General features: G+C 45.1%; 1 protein-coding gene across 7 annotated transcripts in view; it reads right to left on the minus strand.

Moving 5' to 3' along the window:
• Nucleotides 1–16,719, minus strand: part of PRKDC (protein kinase, DNA-activated, catalytic subunit) — a 208,749-nt gene that overhangs the window by 32,311 nt on the left and 159,719 nt on the right. For 6 of the 7 annotated variants that reach the window (XM_053249047.1, XM_053249046.1, XM_053249045.1 and 3 more), the window contains 8 exons: nt 16,611–16,719; nt 7,192–7,303; nt 6,407–6,596; nt 4,670–4,844; nt 4,359–4,549; nt 2,215–2,395; nt 1,823–1,983; nt 1,030–1,241 (listed from right to left, as the gene is read on the minus strand). In XM_053249047.1, coding sequence (XP_053105022.1) covers nt 1,030–1,241; nt 1,823–1,983; nt 2,215–2,395; nt 4,359–4,549; nt 4,670–4,844; nt 6,407–6,596; nt 7,192–7,303; nt 16,611–16,719 — 1,331 coding nt within the window. Of the gene's footprint in view, nt 1–1,029; nt 1,242–1,822; nt 1,984–2,214; nt 2,396–2,433; nt 3,650–4,358; nt 4,550–4,669; nt 4,845–6,406; nt 6,597–7,191; nt 7,304–16,610 lie in introns of those variants that run through there. The other variant, XM_053249052.1, reaches the window with a different exon arrangement.

Here is a 16,719-nt window from a genome sequence, read left to right on the forward strand (position 1 = left end):
AGGGACTGGAGTAGTCTCCCAGTACTCATCACCATCCAAGCCATGAATGGGAAAGCCTTTGAAAGTAGAGCCCAATGGGGTAGTTGTAGAACCCATGAGAGACTCCAAATTTCTTGCTGGGGATTTTCCTTATGGAAGAGAGGATGTCTCTCATGAGAAGAGAACACGCCCTCTAGCTGAGTCAGACTCACCTCCATGTACCAAATAAGCTGGAGAGATTTCAGGTGAAAATTCAATTACGATTGGTGACATGGATTTGTTCAGGGTTACTGAAGACTGGGTTGTTGAAACAACAAATGAATACCCTCAGAAATAACAAAACCCAGTGCTCCATGGCCTTGTCATTTTGGAGGTGGTTGGTACCCTATGTACACTACACCACAACCTGCTCTTGGCCGCCCTGGTGCCCCCCAAGTGGAGTTATGGGGCTGCTGAAATCCCCCTTATTTCCTATGGGGGAAAAGCTTAAAGATGTGCAAACTTCAGAAATCCTTTAAAAATCACCACTTTCGCCAATTTCTTTAAAATCTGGGTGGTAGCAGGCACCCATTAGGGCACTACCACCTGACCCACTCTTCTGCCCCGAAGCCCCTTTTGAAAGTGCCCCAAATCTGCCCCAAATTCATGCCAACTTCAAAAATTCTTTAAAAATCAACCCTTTGCCCAATTTCTTTGAAATTTGGGTGGTAGCTACCACCCATCCCACTTTTTTGCCTCTTGGACCCCCTTTTTGTCCCAAATTGGTTTGGAAAATTCAGGTACAAATCAAATCTGAGGTGATTCAGGTTGGCAGATTTGGACCCAAAACAAATTGGAGGCAATTTGATTAGGGTACAAATAATAATAAGAAAATCAATTCATGAACATCCCTAATAAATTTAGACATTCCAATTTAAAATATACAGTACACACTTTATTTACCCCCAAAACTTTACTTCTTTTTTTTTGCTTTTTAGAAATATCATTTATTTTGATTATTGATCAAGGTAATTTGCTTCCAATAATTGTTTTGATAATTTTAAATGCTACCTTGCGACAAATTCCTTGTTCTTATGGCCCATGATAGTTTCTTGGAAAGAAAAGCTTTCACTGCTGATCATAAAGGGGTACACTATTGCCTGAGGGTAATGGCTGGCAATTTCTTCCACTGTATACTGAACAGCAACTGCTTCATCCTTGTCCAGCATTGCCATCAACTGGCTAATCCAGCCAATGAACTGCCAACATGGAACTGAGGAAATCTGAAAAACATGTACATATTTTGGAAGGTGCATAAGAGTAAACAGTACATCTCTCTATCCCAACTTTGCTGAAACAAGCAGAAAACAGCAAAATGTTTCTACTGTAATTTTTCACCTGAAAATATTTATGGAGCATACTGAATTTGCATCACTGTCACCTGGAAAAAGTTTCTAAGATCCATTAAATCAGAGGTAAACAAGGCTTCTAAGCTCAAGCTTTATGAAAAGAGAATCCCATGCTCAGTTCTTGCAACAGTTCTACTTCTACAGTAACCACAGAAAGTTTGTGGGTTTAAAAACAAAAAATCCTGCACCGCTGCCCCCTCCCCCCACACCACTGATTATGGGCTTGGCTCTTCAGCTACTATCACCAGCAGAGGAAGAAGTGACTGCATGTACTGTTCCCTTGTGCAAACTGCTCCTTTGTGTGGCCACAATACACTTTCCTTCTTTAATAGTCATCTGAATCAACCCAGGGGAAAAGAGCAGTTAAAAGCCTTCCAAGTAAACCCTAAATATCCTATAAATATTAAATCTAAATGTGAAAGCCCCTTTCTGACCAAGGGGATGAGAAAACCCACCTCTCGTGCCATGAGGCCCAATGTCTCCTTTGGATACTTCTCTACAATTTGCAACAACCTGGGAAATTTTAACCTAGCTTCTTTTGAATTCAACTTTAAAGCTTTTAGTACTTTCTCCACTACAATAACTGGGAAAGTCTTCAAATCCACAGCATTTATACCTGAGACAATACAAAAACACAACAGATTTTCAGTTTGTTATGTTAATATTTATCTTCTGTAATAGGTAATTTGTCAAAACGGAAACACACACACACACACACACACACACACACACACCCCTTTGGTATGTTTCATCTTTCAAAGATGCTTTCTGATTGTGACAACGAAGCTACTTCACCAAGAGTGCCACTGGTCTTAAATATACAGCTAGAACACAGTTTTTAACTCACCTGCTGAGTTTTCTTCTTCTTTACAGAGATGACTGTCACAGAAATTAGCCAACGTCATATAAGCATCTATGATACCACTTGTATCTACGTGGTCAAGTGGGAGGGACTGCACCTCTTCTTCAGCTTTCCTCACTGCACTGCTAAAGCACTGGAAAGCCTGCTTGTTCAAACCTGCTATAATCTGAAATTGCAACAAACCAAAAACAATACGACCCAGAGAGATATATATAGAGAGAGAGAGAGAGAGAGAGAAGTAAGGCAAAACACACAGTGAAAACAAATGTATAAGCAAGTTGCAAAAGCTTAATATGACTTAATATATAATAAGGGCTTTTAATATATAATAAATAATATCTTAAATATGGCAACAAAGTACTTTTGATGCAGTCAATCAAAGCACAGGGGCAGAAGCTGGAAGGAAAGGAAAGGAAAGAGGCAGGATTAACAGAAAGCGGCAGGAGTAACAGAAGTAAGAAGCAATAGGAGAATTCTTAATGGAGGGGATGAAATTCCTCCCAGGCTTGTGGTGGGATGGGGGGAGTATATGCTCCTGTTGCAACTATCTTCTATCATTCACCTTATTCACTGATTTCTAGGATTGCAGACCCTTTCCTTTTCTCTATTTCAAAATACTTGAAACTTGGAACAACTGAAAAGGCAGTAGGTGTGGCCGCCAGGAGTTGGCGACACACTTTACCTTTTTAAAAGGACATACAACATGGAATTTTGTTTTGCACAGTGAAACAATTCCATATTAAACTTATGGAATCCATTGCTGCAAGATGCAGTGAGAAAACACATGGCTGTGACAGATGGTTTGATTACCGCAACCAGACGACTTTTAAAAAAAGGATTAGACAAATCATGGAGAAGCACCTTTTTTATCTGCTCCAGTGAGCCAGGTCTCATGCTGTCCATGCTAGAAAATTGAAATCTCTCTACTCCATGCACAATTGTATACACCGCTATCATGTCTCCCTGTAGTTGCCTCTTTTCCAAAGTAAAGAGCCCCAAATGCTGTAGCCTTGCTTCTCAAGAAAAGTGCTCCAGGCCCCTGACCATCTTGGTTGTCCTCTTCTGCACCTTTTCCAGTTCTACAATGTCCTTCGTAAGACACAGTGACCAGACCTGTACGCAGTACTCCAAATGTGGCCACACCATAGATATTGTTTCCCTAGGCCCTCAAAACGAGAATACTACAGTCCTAGAACCATCTGCAGATGGTAGACTTGTAAAGTCTGTTACTCAGGGAATTGTCATGAAATGACACAAATAAGATCTTTGAATATTAAAAAGAAATTGCTTCATCCAAGCAGGAACAGCTTGTGCTCCATATGTCCAGCTTGCACCAGTTGTTTTCCTGCTGCTGACCTGCCTTCAGGCAGTTTAGGAAGACAAAGAGATGCCTCCTGTGACCCAGAACAAACAGGCCTTCCTGTGGAATAAAAGAGGTCAGGCTCCAGGACCACTTTGCCCTCATAGAAATTACATAGGTCTAAATGGCATGAAAGCAACAACTGTGGCACACACCTAGTCAATGTGACAACTACCAGGAAAGCAATCTTTAAAGGTTAAAATTTTTAGTGAATACCTTGTCCTGGACTCAAAGGAGAGACCAATTAAGGCACATGCTAAAAAGCCCCATCAAGGCAACAACATCACAGTTCAGAGTACATGTAGGAAATCTACATACCACTGCAGGATTAAGGAGCACTACTTTTAAAACCTGCAGATGTGTGGAAAGAGACCCTTTCCCTTGGCACCACAAAAGGCTGTCCTGTGCAAACGCTTACCTCTTTAGCGTTACTGCTTTAGTATTTACCACTTGTAAAGACCTTCCTACAGCAAACCTAGAGTATCCTAAACGTGTTTGTTCCTCGGAACCCTGCCTATCTCCTAGGCAGGGCTGGTCTGGAATAGCAATGAAGCACCACCCCTCCAGAGGACATAATGCAAGAGCTTGACCCTTTCTACAGTTCCCGGGGAGAAATAAGTTCCACAGAAATCACTGCTTTTTTTTTTTAAAGTTCTACATAACAGATTTTCAGATCCAATGGAATATTTCAGTTATACTTCTACTCTTGACCAAGAATTCACTTTTATTTGCCCCGGGGGGTGGGGGGGGGGAGAAAAAAACCAGTTACCTTTTCAACATCATCAGATTTTTCTCCTGAAAGCACTATGACTTTTCTAGCTTTTTCTTCTTCTATCTGGTCAAGACATCTCTGATCCTTTCCAAGAGCACTGGCCATAATGCGGAAAGTGGTACCCAGGAGAAGGTTTTGATTGCGGACAGTTAGGGCATTGTTGCTCAAGCTGCCAGACTTTGTCTCATCTGTTGGACCAAATGTAAAACTGATATTCTGACGCTGAAAACTCAGAACACACAATGGAACATCCTTTCTAAACTCAGCATTATATTATGCATTAGTGGCAACCTACATGTAATGCTTACCTAGAAGTGAGATTGTTTTGAGCACGGTAAGTATTTGTTCAGAACTATTCTGGCTGCGGCTGCGACTGTGGCTAAAGCGGCAATAGCTGTGGTTCCATCTCACCAGCCAGTCTTCTCTAGTCTTAGAATCTCTGTGAAGGTCCTTCAGAAGTTTCATGGCTACCGAGAAGCTGTTCTGCATTAACAGATCAAAAGGCAAACGTTCAATACAGCATTATAAAGTCCCTCAAGGAGGGACAAATTGATTGATTATAATGTAAGAAAAACCAGTAATATGCACTACAAGAATCCCAGGCTGAAAACAACATTAGCAGCTTACTTTTCTTATGGAAAGGTTCAGACACACATTGTGTGTATCCCATCAACTTTGCAATGCTTGGACTATTGGGTACAGTTGTAGGGACACCAACAGTGCAATTTGTGATGTCGTCATCCACCCTGATTCAATATGGCGGACGCATAAACATTCGAGGCGCAAGTGGGCTAACTTGTGAAGATGGTAATTATCAATTAAGATTATAGCGAAAGGAAAGTAGGCAGATTAGTTCTTACCAGAACAACTTGTTTTAGCTGAAGGCAAAGTGCTTCCGTTTTACAAGCATGATTCAAAACATCATCTCTGGCTGAAAATTTAGTCTTGTATAAATCCCACCCCCATCCCCTCATAATAGGAAAGCACACTGGCTCAAGGATCTGAGAGATAATTTTATGATATGCTCATCTGCAAATCTTTATGATTTTCCATTTAATCAAGCTTTCAAAAAATGGGAATTTTGCACTTACTGTAAATTCCTTTTCTGAAGGAATACACAAGGACACTCTGTACCCTTCAGGAATACCTTACTACTAGACCAGGAGGCAGGGTCATTCTAGTTGACTCCATAGTAGAGGTTCCACAATTTCTCCGAATGGACTGGAAAAAGCAGGAACCCCACAGAGCAATATAACAAGGAAAAAGGCAACAGAGCCTAGTACTAGAAACACACCAGTGTGGTAGAACCCCAAATATGTTGTACATTATAATGAGAAGTGAATAGACAACTTTTCATAAAAATCTATCCATCTCTTCACATGTAACCTATCATTAAGAAAGACGAGCAGATCTCACAAACATGCTAGTTAATGTCTGTGTAGACCTGGCCTGTTCATCTTTGCCCCCCTCCCATCCAACTGTTTTTGGACTACAACTCCCACAATCCCCAGCCACAGTGGCCAATAGTCAAGGATTATGGGAATTGTAGGCCAACATCTGCAGGAAGGCCAAAGGTGAGCAGGCCTGGTGTAGACAATATAGAGCTAGATGGACCAATGGTCTGATTCGGTATATGGCAGCTTCCTGTGTTCCTATATTCCCACCCTTACTAAGATCATCAGGAGGAATCCGTCTTCGGGTGCCACCAGTTCACCTGGTGGCAACCTAGGAATGGGCCTTCTCAGTTGTCGCCCCTGGGTTGTTGATATAAGAGGATTATCTTCCTTGGAAGCTTTCAGGAGGGCCTTAGACCCATCTTTTTAGCCTGGCTTTTAACAATATCCAGTTTTAATATTTAAATGTTAATCTGGTTTAAATGTTGTTGTTTTGTTATTTTAACTTTTTTTTTTTTTTAGTTTTATTGTAAATCTCTCTGAGCCACTTTAGGAAGGGCAGTATATAAATTGACTGACTGAATGACTGACTAAATAAATAAAATCTTTTTTAAAAAACAAAGTAAGTGCTATTAAGCAAGATATAGTCACCTGTTTTCTGGCACTTTCTATCATCTTGATTTTCATGGCAAATTTACAGTTCCTCATCATTGAGCTGATGTCTTCTGCCTCATTGTCCACTTCCATTTTAGAACTAGAATCACCCTTTCCATCTATTTCCATACTGTCTTCCAGAGAAGTGTTGGGCAGTCTCTCTTGAATTTTGTCCAGAAAGAAACATCTACAGAAATATTTAAAAAAACCACCACAGTGTTGACAGAAACAGAACTGGATCTGCAGAGGTAGTTTCAATTCCCACCCTTATTTTCTATAGGGAAAGTTCATGAGGAAGAAAAAAGGATACATGAGTTGGATAAATATCTGTACATTGTAGGTAAATGACATGCAAAAGCCCATCCTTGGATTATCAACAATAATCAATTTTTCACAGCAGAAATTCTTGAGTTACAGAAATAGGTGTAGGATAAGCATGAGAACATTTTAAGAAAAGAGCATGGATAAAGTGAGCCACATAGTCATACTTTCCTAACAATCCTTATTGTAATAGAAATATGATGATTAATAGTAATATAAGTGTGACTAAAACAAACAGCCATTAAGGCTAAGAAAAGCCTTATTAACAGCTCTCACAGTCATGTGTATTTTCTAAACATAATGCTAATATCAAAGCATAATTTTGCTGTTTCCATACAGTAGTTTTTTCTGTTGCTGCTGCTACTCCTCAGATTTGTAATGCAGCTTTTTATTTCACTAAGAATATATGAAATTCTTGGATGTGTTAACAGATATACATAATCACAGTTAACTGGATTTACCGATTTGTAATAATATCATCCCAAATATTCATAGAATCCATTTTGGTATCAGGATATCTGCTCGTCCATATATTGAGAAGTCGCTTAAGGGAAGCCGGAGAAGCTATATTACCTAAACAGCGTTGGTTTAAAAACAAAAAAACAACATATTAGATGTGCAACCAGACAACCTGATAACACAGGACAGAAATTGGGTGTTGAAAAGTGGTATATAAATATCCATAGTCGTAGTCATGTTGAGATCCGAAATAACTAGCATAACCAGTAACAGATTTTACTTGTATACTTGGTATGCAATGGTTCCAATCCAAAAAAACAGGTTGCTTACCTGTAACTGATGATCTGGTAGAGATCCGTCGATATCCATAAGAATGGGTTCTGCGCCTGCGCAGGAGTCACGCGGTAGCCATGCCTGAGCTTGTCGAAGCGCCGAAGCCACGCCCCCACGCTGAGCTTTCTATATAAGGCGTGTCTTTGGCGCGAAGTCCCTCAGTTCTTGGACGACCGCCGTGGAGGACGACCATCCAGAAGACGAAGGTGAGTTCATCCAAGGTAAGTGCTCAATAAAGGACGTTGCAAAGGGCTGCACACCGCAATGCACATAAAGGTAGTCCTACTGCAGAGGGGAGGTCGGGAGGGTCTTATGGATATCGACGGATCTCTACCAGATCATCAGTTACAGGTAAGCAACCTGTTTATCTGGATCGAGATCCGTCGATACCCATAAGAATGGGTGTCTAGCGAGCTCCAAAAAAGGAGGAGGGCAGCAGTAGGAATTAAGGCAGCACCCTTTTCAAGATGCTTCTCCCGAATGAAGCCTCTGCAGCAGAACGTACATCTATGGCATAGTGTTTGATAAACGGGGACTCAGAGGACCATGTAGCTGCTTTGCAGATGTCCGTGAAAGAAACCCCTGCTAGGTGTGCAGCCGAGGAAGCGTGGGCTCTAATGGAGTGGGCCCGTATAGCTTCTGGAGGTGCTTTGTTTTGTAGTTTGTATGTGAACAATATCACCTGCACCAACCATCTCGACAGTCGTTGTCTGGAGACTGGGGAACCTTTGGAAGAGCCTTGGCAAGACACGAAGAGACGTTTGGAGGCTCTAAAGTCTTGTGTTCTGGACATATAGAACAGCAGAGCACGGCGTACATCCATAGTGTGCAAGGATCTCTCCAAGGAAGTGGAAGGAAGTCTGAAAAACGTAGGCAGGATTATATCCTGATTGAGGTGGAAGGAAGACACTACTTTAGGTAAAAAAGAAGGATCCAGACGCATTCGGACTTTGTCTGGATAAAAGATAGTATAAGGGGAGTCTACTCTGAGTGCTGTGAGTTCACTGACTCGTCTAGCAGTAGTAATTGCTATCAAAAAAGCAGTCTTCCAGGAGACCAGTTTCAATGAACATGTGGCCATGGGCTCGAAAGGAGGCTGAGTGAGGGATGAAAGAACCAGAGATAGGCTCCATGGTTCTACAGGAGGCTTAACTGGCGGGTACACATTCGAGAGACCTTTTAGAAAGGCCTTACTCAACGGATGGGAAAACAAAGTCTTTCCATCACTGCCCGGGTGTTGTGCGGAGAGGGCAGCCAGATGGACCTTAAGGGAGACATTTGCAAGACCTTGAGTTTTTAGTATCGTTAGGTAACGTAAGACTTCCTTGATCGAAGCCTGCTTGGGTAAAAACCCTCTAGACCTTGCATATATTTTAAAACGGTGCCATTTGCTCTGATAATTCTTACGAGTGGATGCCTTCCGTTGGTTGAGCAAAATTCGTCTTAGGAGAGTATCCGCCAGGCGGTCAGATGAAGGGTGAGAACGTCTGGGTGCAAGATCTGGCCGTCGTCTTGTGTCAGCAGATCTAGGCGCTGAGGTAAGTGGTGGTAACAGTTCTTGGACAGTCTGCGTAGCCGCGGAAACCAAGGTTGTCTTGGCCACCAAGGGGTAATCAAGATCCCGTCGGTCGGTTGAGACAGCAGACGTGCCACTACCCTGGGTATCAGTGGGAGTGGGGGAAACATGTACGGAGTCTCTTCGGACCAGTTCAGCTGAAAAGCATCCCCTAGAGAACGAGCATCGTGGCCCGCTCTCGAGCAGTAACGGGAACATTTTGTATTCGTGGAGCAAGCAAAGAGATCTATGGAGGGAAACATCCATTGGTCGAAGAGCGGGGTCAAGACTTCTGAATGTAGTTCCCATTCGTGTTGGTGATCTCTCAAAAAGACCCGACTGAGGTCGTCGGCTAATACATTCTCCAGGCCTTTGATGTGTACTGCTGCAGGGGCAATCTGGTGTTGGATGCACCAGTGCCACAGCTGGACGCTGAGGGCACACAGGCTCCGGGACACCGTTCCGCCCTGACGGTTGATGTATGCTTGTGCAGTTGTGTTGTCGAGCTGGACTTGAACAATCTGGCCTTGTATGATTGGAAGAAAAGCTCGCAGAGCCAGAAAAACTGCTAGTAGCTCTAGGAAATTTATGTGTAGTAGGGCTTGTTGAGGAGACCACCTGCCTTGGATCTTGTGCCCGTTGCAATGTGCACCCCAACCCTGTAGAGATGCATCTGTGGTCAGCCAGACAGTAGGGGAGGGATTTTGAAAGGGGACCCCACTGAGCAGATTGTTTCGGCGCGTCCACCACGTTAGAGAACGAAGGACTTGAGGAGGCATTAGTAAGCGTTTGTCTTGATTGTCCCTGCATGGGTGAAAGACAGAAAGAAACCATAGTTGAAGCTTGCGCATTTTTAGGCGAGCGAAGTGTATAATCGCATTGCACGAAGCCATCAGCCCTAAGAGGCGTTGGACGGCAAGGGCTGGTTGGGTTGGTTGTTGCTGGAAGAGACGAATCAGGTCTCCAATACAGTTGAACCTGTCCTCTGGTAAGAACGCTTTCTGCTCTCTGGTGTCCAAAACTGCTCCTATGTAGGAGATAACCGGAACCGGTTGTAGAAGTGACTTTTTCCAATTGATTTGAACACCTAGGTCGTGGAGAAGATCTATCACATAACGGATATGCGAAAGTAACTCTTCTTTGGTCTTTGCTGCCAGAAGCCAGTCGTCTAGGTATGGATAGATAGCAATCCCTCTGGTATGTAGGTGTGCAATCACCACAGCCATGCATTTTGTAAAAACCCTCGGTGCGGTAGACAGTCCGAAGGGCAATACATTGTATTGGTACACTTCCCGTCCGACGGTGAAACGTAAGTACTTTCGGTGGCAAGGTCGAATACTTATATGAAAATAGGCGTCCTTGAGGTCCAGCGTTGCAAGCCACTCTTCTCCCTGAAGGAGAGGTAGGATGTGCTGTAACGCCATCATGCGGAATTTTCGGACGTGAATGAATTTGTTCAGGCGACGGAGATCCATAATGGGTCGTATACCCCCATCCTGTTTGGGAATTTGGAAGTAACGGGAGTAGAACCCGTCTAGCCTGTCTGCCCATGACACCGGGGATATTGCCCCTTTGCAAAGAAGATCCTTCACCTCTTCCCTCAGGAGATCCGATGCAGGAGTGAGCTTCATCCCCATGAACCGAGGAATGGTCTTGAATTCGAGTGCATAGCCTGAGCTCACAATCTTCAGGACCCATTTGTCTGATGTTATGTGGTGCCATGCGGGGACATGGCTGGCCAGCCTGATGGTTGGCTGGGACAGAATAGTCGGTGGTGAGGACGGTACCCGCGCTGGCTGGGAAAGGGAGAGAGGAGGAGGTGTCAATGGGCAATTGCAATTTTCAAAGACGCTTTTGGTTGTCCTGCGTCTTGGAACGCTGGGGTTGAGAAGCTTTATGCCTCTGCTGGTAGGCTCGCTTTTGATATGGGGTATATGGCTTTCTGAAATCCCGGCGATCTTGGGTTCGATAGTTGGGCCTGTATTTTCCATAATTGGGTCGGTATCTTGATGACTGCCCGGAGGATGATTGGGCAGCGGTGAAGGTTTTTGCCGTGAACTTGGATTTTTTTAAATGTTCCATTGTGGCGTCTGTGGTGGTGCTGAAAAGACCGGAGCCATCGAAAGGGAGGCCTTCGATCTTTTCTTTCATGTCCATCTGGAGATTAGTGGACCGCAACCAAGCATGCCTGCGTAGAGTGATAGCTGCTGTCATGGCCCTGGACTCACTTTCCGCTAGGTGTTTAGAAATGCTTAGCTGGCGACGAGTCAAATCCGCAGTGTTTTCCAAGGTCTGGCGGAACTTAGCCCTAAACTCATGTATAGGCAAAGATTCCAGGTCTTTTTCCAAAAGTTCCCAGAGGCCATGTGTGTATTTGGCCGTGCAGGCCGCATAGTTGGCCACTTTGATCGAAAGGCACGAAGTCGAATACACCTTCCTGCCTAAAAGGTCTAGTTTTCTGCCCTCTTTATCCGGAGGAACTGTATGGCGTTTGCCTGACTTAGAAGAAGTGGCGCAATCAATAACAAGAGAATTGGGCGCCGGATGCTTCAACAAATATTCATTGTCCTTATCTTGTACCCGGTAGAGGCTCTCAAGTTTCTTGGAAGTTGGCGTGGAGGTGTGGAGTACTTCCCAAGCGCACTTAGCCGCCCTAGTGATCACTGGTAGCATAGGGAGTGCCACTGGAGCGGTAGATTGAGACTGAAGCATAAAGTTGTATACCGGATCATCTATTGTCGCCAAAGGAGAGCGAATGTCCAGCCCCAGGGAATCCGCCATCGCACGAATGTGCTTGTGGTAAGCTTTTAGCTCATCATTCGGAGATACATACGTGGGTGGAGCCACATCCACTGGAGGATCCGCAATATTACTGTCCTCATCCGAATCCGACTCAAAATCGGACGAACCATAATGTTCAGAGGGGGAGCAAGGAGACGGTTCATTTACATTAGTTTGAGCAATGGTTTGTGTCTCTTCAGTGCTGACAGATGAGTGTGGCAGGACATCTGTCTGAATGGAGGCAGATCTTGTGCTCATAGGAAAAGTCTGTGAAGCACGGTGAAATAGTTCTGGGCACTGCGTCTGGGTAGATACAGTAGACACAGAACGCAGTGGCAATCGTTGAGACCCGGTGTCATCAAACACATATGGTTCTCCAGGTGAAGTTGTACCCATGGGATCCTGGGGGTATTCACAGGTGTGCCATGTTAGCGGGGAGCGTCCTTGGCTGGCGGATTGAGGTCTGGAGGAGTGTGCTGTGGAGACTGAAGGTTGAGATGGGCCTGCATCTGTTGGCAAGAAACCCTTAAAGGTAGAGGTTGTCCGTCTACTCGACGTTGAGTCCAATAGCGAAAGCAGTGAGCGAGTCGCTGATGGTAGAATATCCTCGGCATCGACGTCTATGATCTCGAAAGCAGGAGGTGGGCAGCGTGGCGTCATCTGAGAAGTGAGGACCGGGGTGTGCAGTACAGTATCTAGAAGACCGACCGACGGTGTAGAAGGCGAAGCCGAGTGTAGTGGGGTCGGAGCTGGCGATAGAGCTCGAGCAATCGGCATCGAAATCGACGTCGAGGCAAGCACCGGTTGAACAGCAGGAGTCAATATCGAGGCAACTGTAGATGCTGAAGGAGCCGTCGACATCGAAGGATTTGTCGGCATCGACTGAGCTGTCGACATCAAGGGAGCAGGTAGCGCCGACTGATCAGTCGTCATTGGTGGCACTGCAGTGGTCGATGGAATCCCCGATGTTGATGGTAAAGCTGACGACTTCGATACTCTTGGTGGAGATGGAGTACGAGGAGGCAGGTCTGGGGATCTTCGACGTTTTCTAGGTGGAGAACTATGCCGATTTGTGTTTCGACGCCCAGAAGGAGAGTCGTTACGTCCACTTGAACGAAGATCCGGTCTCGATGGGGAAGACGAAGAAGATGTACACGGCGTCGATGTTGACTTTACCGGTTTCGATGTCGATGTGGATAACTTGGATACACGCGAAGGAGCTGGAGATTCCTTCGACTTAGAATGTTTCTTCGGCATCGAAGTAGGCTTCGAAGAATCAACTTTCTTCGATGCTGAGGAAGACTTTCGGTGGCGGCTCGACGTTGATGGAGGTGCCGACTCCGCCCTCGGGGGCAATTTTGAAGACGAAGTTGATGTCGAGGGACGAGGAGTACCCGGAGTGGAGGGGCTCAGAACCTCGTCATAAATAGCGGCCCGAAGGCGTAGCGCTCGGTTTTTTCTCGTTTGCTTCGAGAAAGAGAGGCAAATCTTGCAGGAGGCGACATTATGTTCCTCACCGAGGCATAATAAGCAAAGGTCGTGAAGGTCCTTGGAGGGGAGTTTCGCCCTGCAGCCTTCACACCATTTAAAAGATCTTTTCTCCTCAGTCATATTCTCACTCGTAGTGGAGTCCGTTCCGAGGTCGAAGAGCCGGGATCGTCGTCAGTCAGTCCGCGTCGAGAACCGGGAAAAACCGAGAAGTCAGTCCGAGTCAAATTCCAAACAAAGGTCGCTTTCCAGTCCGTCGTCAAAACCAAAAATCAGTCAGTAAAGGATGAACTCGTTCTTAATGTAGAGAGGAACTTTTCCAACAGCTGAGGTGGCAGACCGAGGTCCAAACGCAAAGGCGGTCGGAAAAGAACTGAGGGACTTCGCGCCAAAGACACGCCTTATATAGAACGCTCAGCGTGGGGGCGTGGCTTCGGCGCTTCGACAAGCTCAGGCATGGCTACCGCGTGACTCCTGCGCAGGCGCAGAACCCATTCTTATGGGTATCGACGGATCTCGATCCAGATCCAAATAGTGCACACTTTTTTTTTTTAATTTAACAGATCTGGAAGTGATCCATTGTTATCATGAGAAATGAATTACTGTGCCTGCACAGGGACCTCACGGATAGATTAACTAGCTCATCACTGGCATCCCTCCCTACTGTGCACGTGCCTTGTGTGTAGCTTTTTCCGGTAGTCGGGCGCCATCTTGTCTCAGTTTCTTTTCGACCGCTTCTGCGTTCAGACCTCTGGTTTGGTGCTCCTCAGATTTAGAAAGGAAAGTGTTACTTCAGACAGATTTTCTAGCGTTAACTTGGACTGTGACGTTGACTGTTCTTCCTCGTTCTCCCTTTGGACTTCATTCTCATAAATTTGGACTTTCGATACTTTGACTTCAGACTGTAAGCTGACTATTCTTTGGACCTGATTTGGACTTGACGACTGCCTTCCACAGCTGAGCGGAAGAAAACAATGTTTAAGCATTGCTCTGCATGCCGGGCTAAACTCCCTTCGACTGATGAACATGAACTCTGTTTACTCTGTTTGGGAGAGCAGCATGTCCCGGCCTCTTGTAGGATTTGCAGATTCTTCTCAAAGCAAATACTGAAAAACTGCTCTTTGCGCCTCAGAGCAGCTCTCTATGGAGATGTGCTGTGTCCGCCAACGCTGAGGCCAGAATCGGCATCAATCTCGGTGTCAACATCGACGGGCCAACTTTCAATATCTGTCCCGGGCCCGGTCTGTGTGCACACAGTCTAAAAACCTGCAGGATAATCTCAAAGAAATTGTCTTCAAAAAGCCCATGTCTTCGGACCATGGGCATAAGAAGCATAAATGACATCGTGTGTCCTCTGACAGTCACTCACCGCCTCTAAAAAGGCATAAGTTGAAGTCAGCTCGTCCTTCGAGATCGAGGACCCCTTCGCTATTGACCATTCAGTATTGACCGTCAATGCCGTCAGCGATGCTGTCGAAGCCTCCTGCTTCCAATACAGAGGCTGCCTTTCCTGTGCCTCTTTTGACACCGACACGTTCGGTACTTCCGACTTTCCCATCAATATCGACTACGACCACTGTCTCTGCCTCGATGTCGATGTTGGTGTCCTCATTTCCGGCTACTTTGGTTTTCCCCTTGACTTCTTCAATGTTGATGGTCGATACAGACGTGGGCATCCCGCACCATGTTACTCCGTCTTCCCTGACGGCTGCAGTGCTCTGGCACCAGCATAAACCGCTCTTGCTCTCGCCTGCGAGGACTCCTCTGAGATCACCTCTCATGCTCTTCAATACCGCAGATGAAGCGCTGTTGGATGATGGAACTGCTAAGTGCTCTGGAGCACCACCAGCATGCATTCCAGCTCCACGTTTCAGGGCTTCTTCACTCCAGGCCTCGATATCGAGCTCGATGTTGAGCTATTCTATCCTAATAGGGTCGTGATGCATACTGACCCCCACTTTCCTACTTAAAGTGGTCATGGACTTCCACTTGAATCAAAATATTGTCCTTCCCTCCTTTTTACAAATTCCTGAGTCCCACATAGACAAGGCTTTGCACTCCTTTGACGTCTGCCGCTGTCTCCTCTACTACCTGAAACGTACAGCACATATTAGACGTACTAAGATGCTCTTTGTCTTATTTAAGGGGAAAACAGAGGTCTCTCTGTCTCCAGGCAGAGGCTTTCCAATTGGTTGGTGGAGCTCATTTTCTTAACATACAAGTTACAGAATCAACAACCTCCCAAACTCATCAAAGCGCACTCCACTAGAGCGTACGCAGCTTCTGCTACGCACTTATCTGGCCTCCATTTTAAGGACATCTGTGCTGCAGCCACCTGGTCTTCGCACCTGCCTTTCATCAAGCAGTATGCTGTAGACTTATGTTTGGCTGCGGAGGCCAACTTTGGGAGAGAAGTACTCAAGCAGGTTCTTCAACAGTGGGTGGAATGGCTGCACCCTCCTCCAGGAGCAAAAGCTAGCTAGTCACCCATTTCTCATGATGACAACGGATCACTTCCAGACAGACAGGTTGCTTACCTGTAACTTATGATCTGGTATTGAAAATGTTTGCTGGTCAATGACCAAATAAACTTATAACTAACTAACTTATAATCTAGAGGTGATCCGTTGTCAGTCATGAGACTTGCCCGTACCTCCCCGCTGCAACATTTTCATCACACAACTGACACCTACTTGATCAATGAATCGCACGCTGAGTGGGTACACTGTCATCAGACGGGTCTCCAAGAAACTGAGACAAAATGGTGCCCGGCTGCCGGAAAAAGCAACGCAAGAGGAATGTGCACGGCATGGAGGGGCGCCAGTGAGGAGCTAGTTAATCCATCTGTGAGGTCCCTGCGCAGGTGAAGTAACCCATTTCTCATGACTGACAACTGATCACCTCCAGATCATAAGCTACAGGTAACCAACCTGTCTTTCTACTGCTCACTGAAAGTGAATGCCAAATTCAAATTTATTCTGCTGCCCTGTGCTGCCGAACAAACACAAAGGTCACAAAACATACCAGTTTTTTATGCATACTCTGGATCAGAGCCAACTGATTTTAAAAAATCTAGCAACTGCAGTTACCACTACCAGGAAAAGGTACCACCCAGATATACTTTAGATGTAATAAAAATACGAAAACATTTGGGGAAAGGAACCATTACTATCTCTTAAATTTTTCCAAACTGAAGTTTACTGAAAAAGTATCTATTAACCATAAATAGAAGCATTGTATCAAAAACCACCACCACCACCTTACTTGGTTTGCTTATAAAGTTGATGAAGTCCTGTATTTCTGTTAAAGCCTGAATGGACTGCAGCTTGGTAAGTCGACTCTGGTGCATCAGTGAATCAATACTCGAATAGTT

Source organism: Hemicordylus capensis, chromosome 4 (assembly GCF_027244095.1).
Source record: "Hemicordylus capensis ecotype Gifberg chromosome 4, rHemCap1.1.pri, whole genome shotgun sequence".
Lineage (NCBI taxonomy): Eukaryota > Metazoa > Chordata > Lepidosauria > Squamata > Cordylidae > Hemicordylus > Hemicordylus capensis.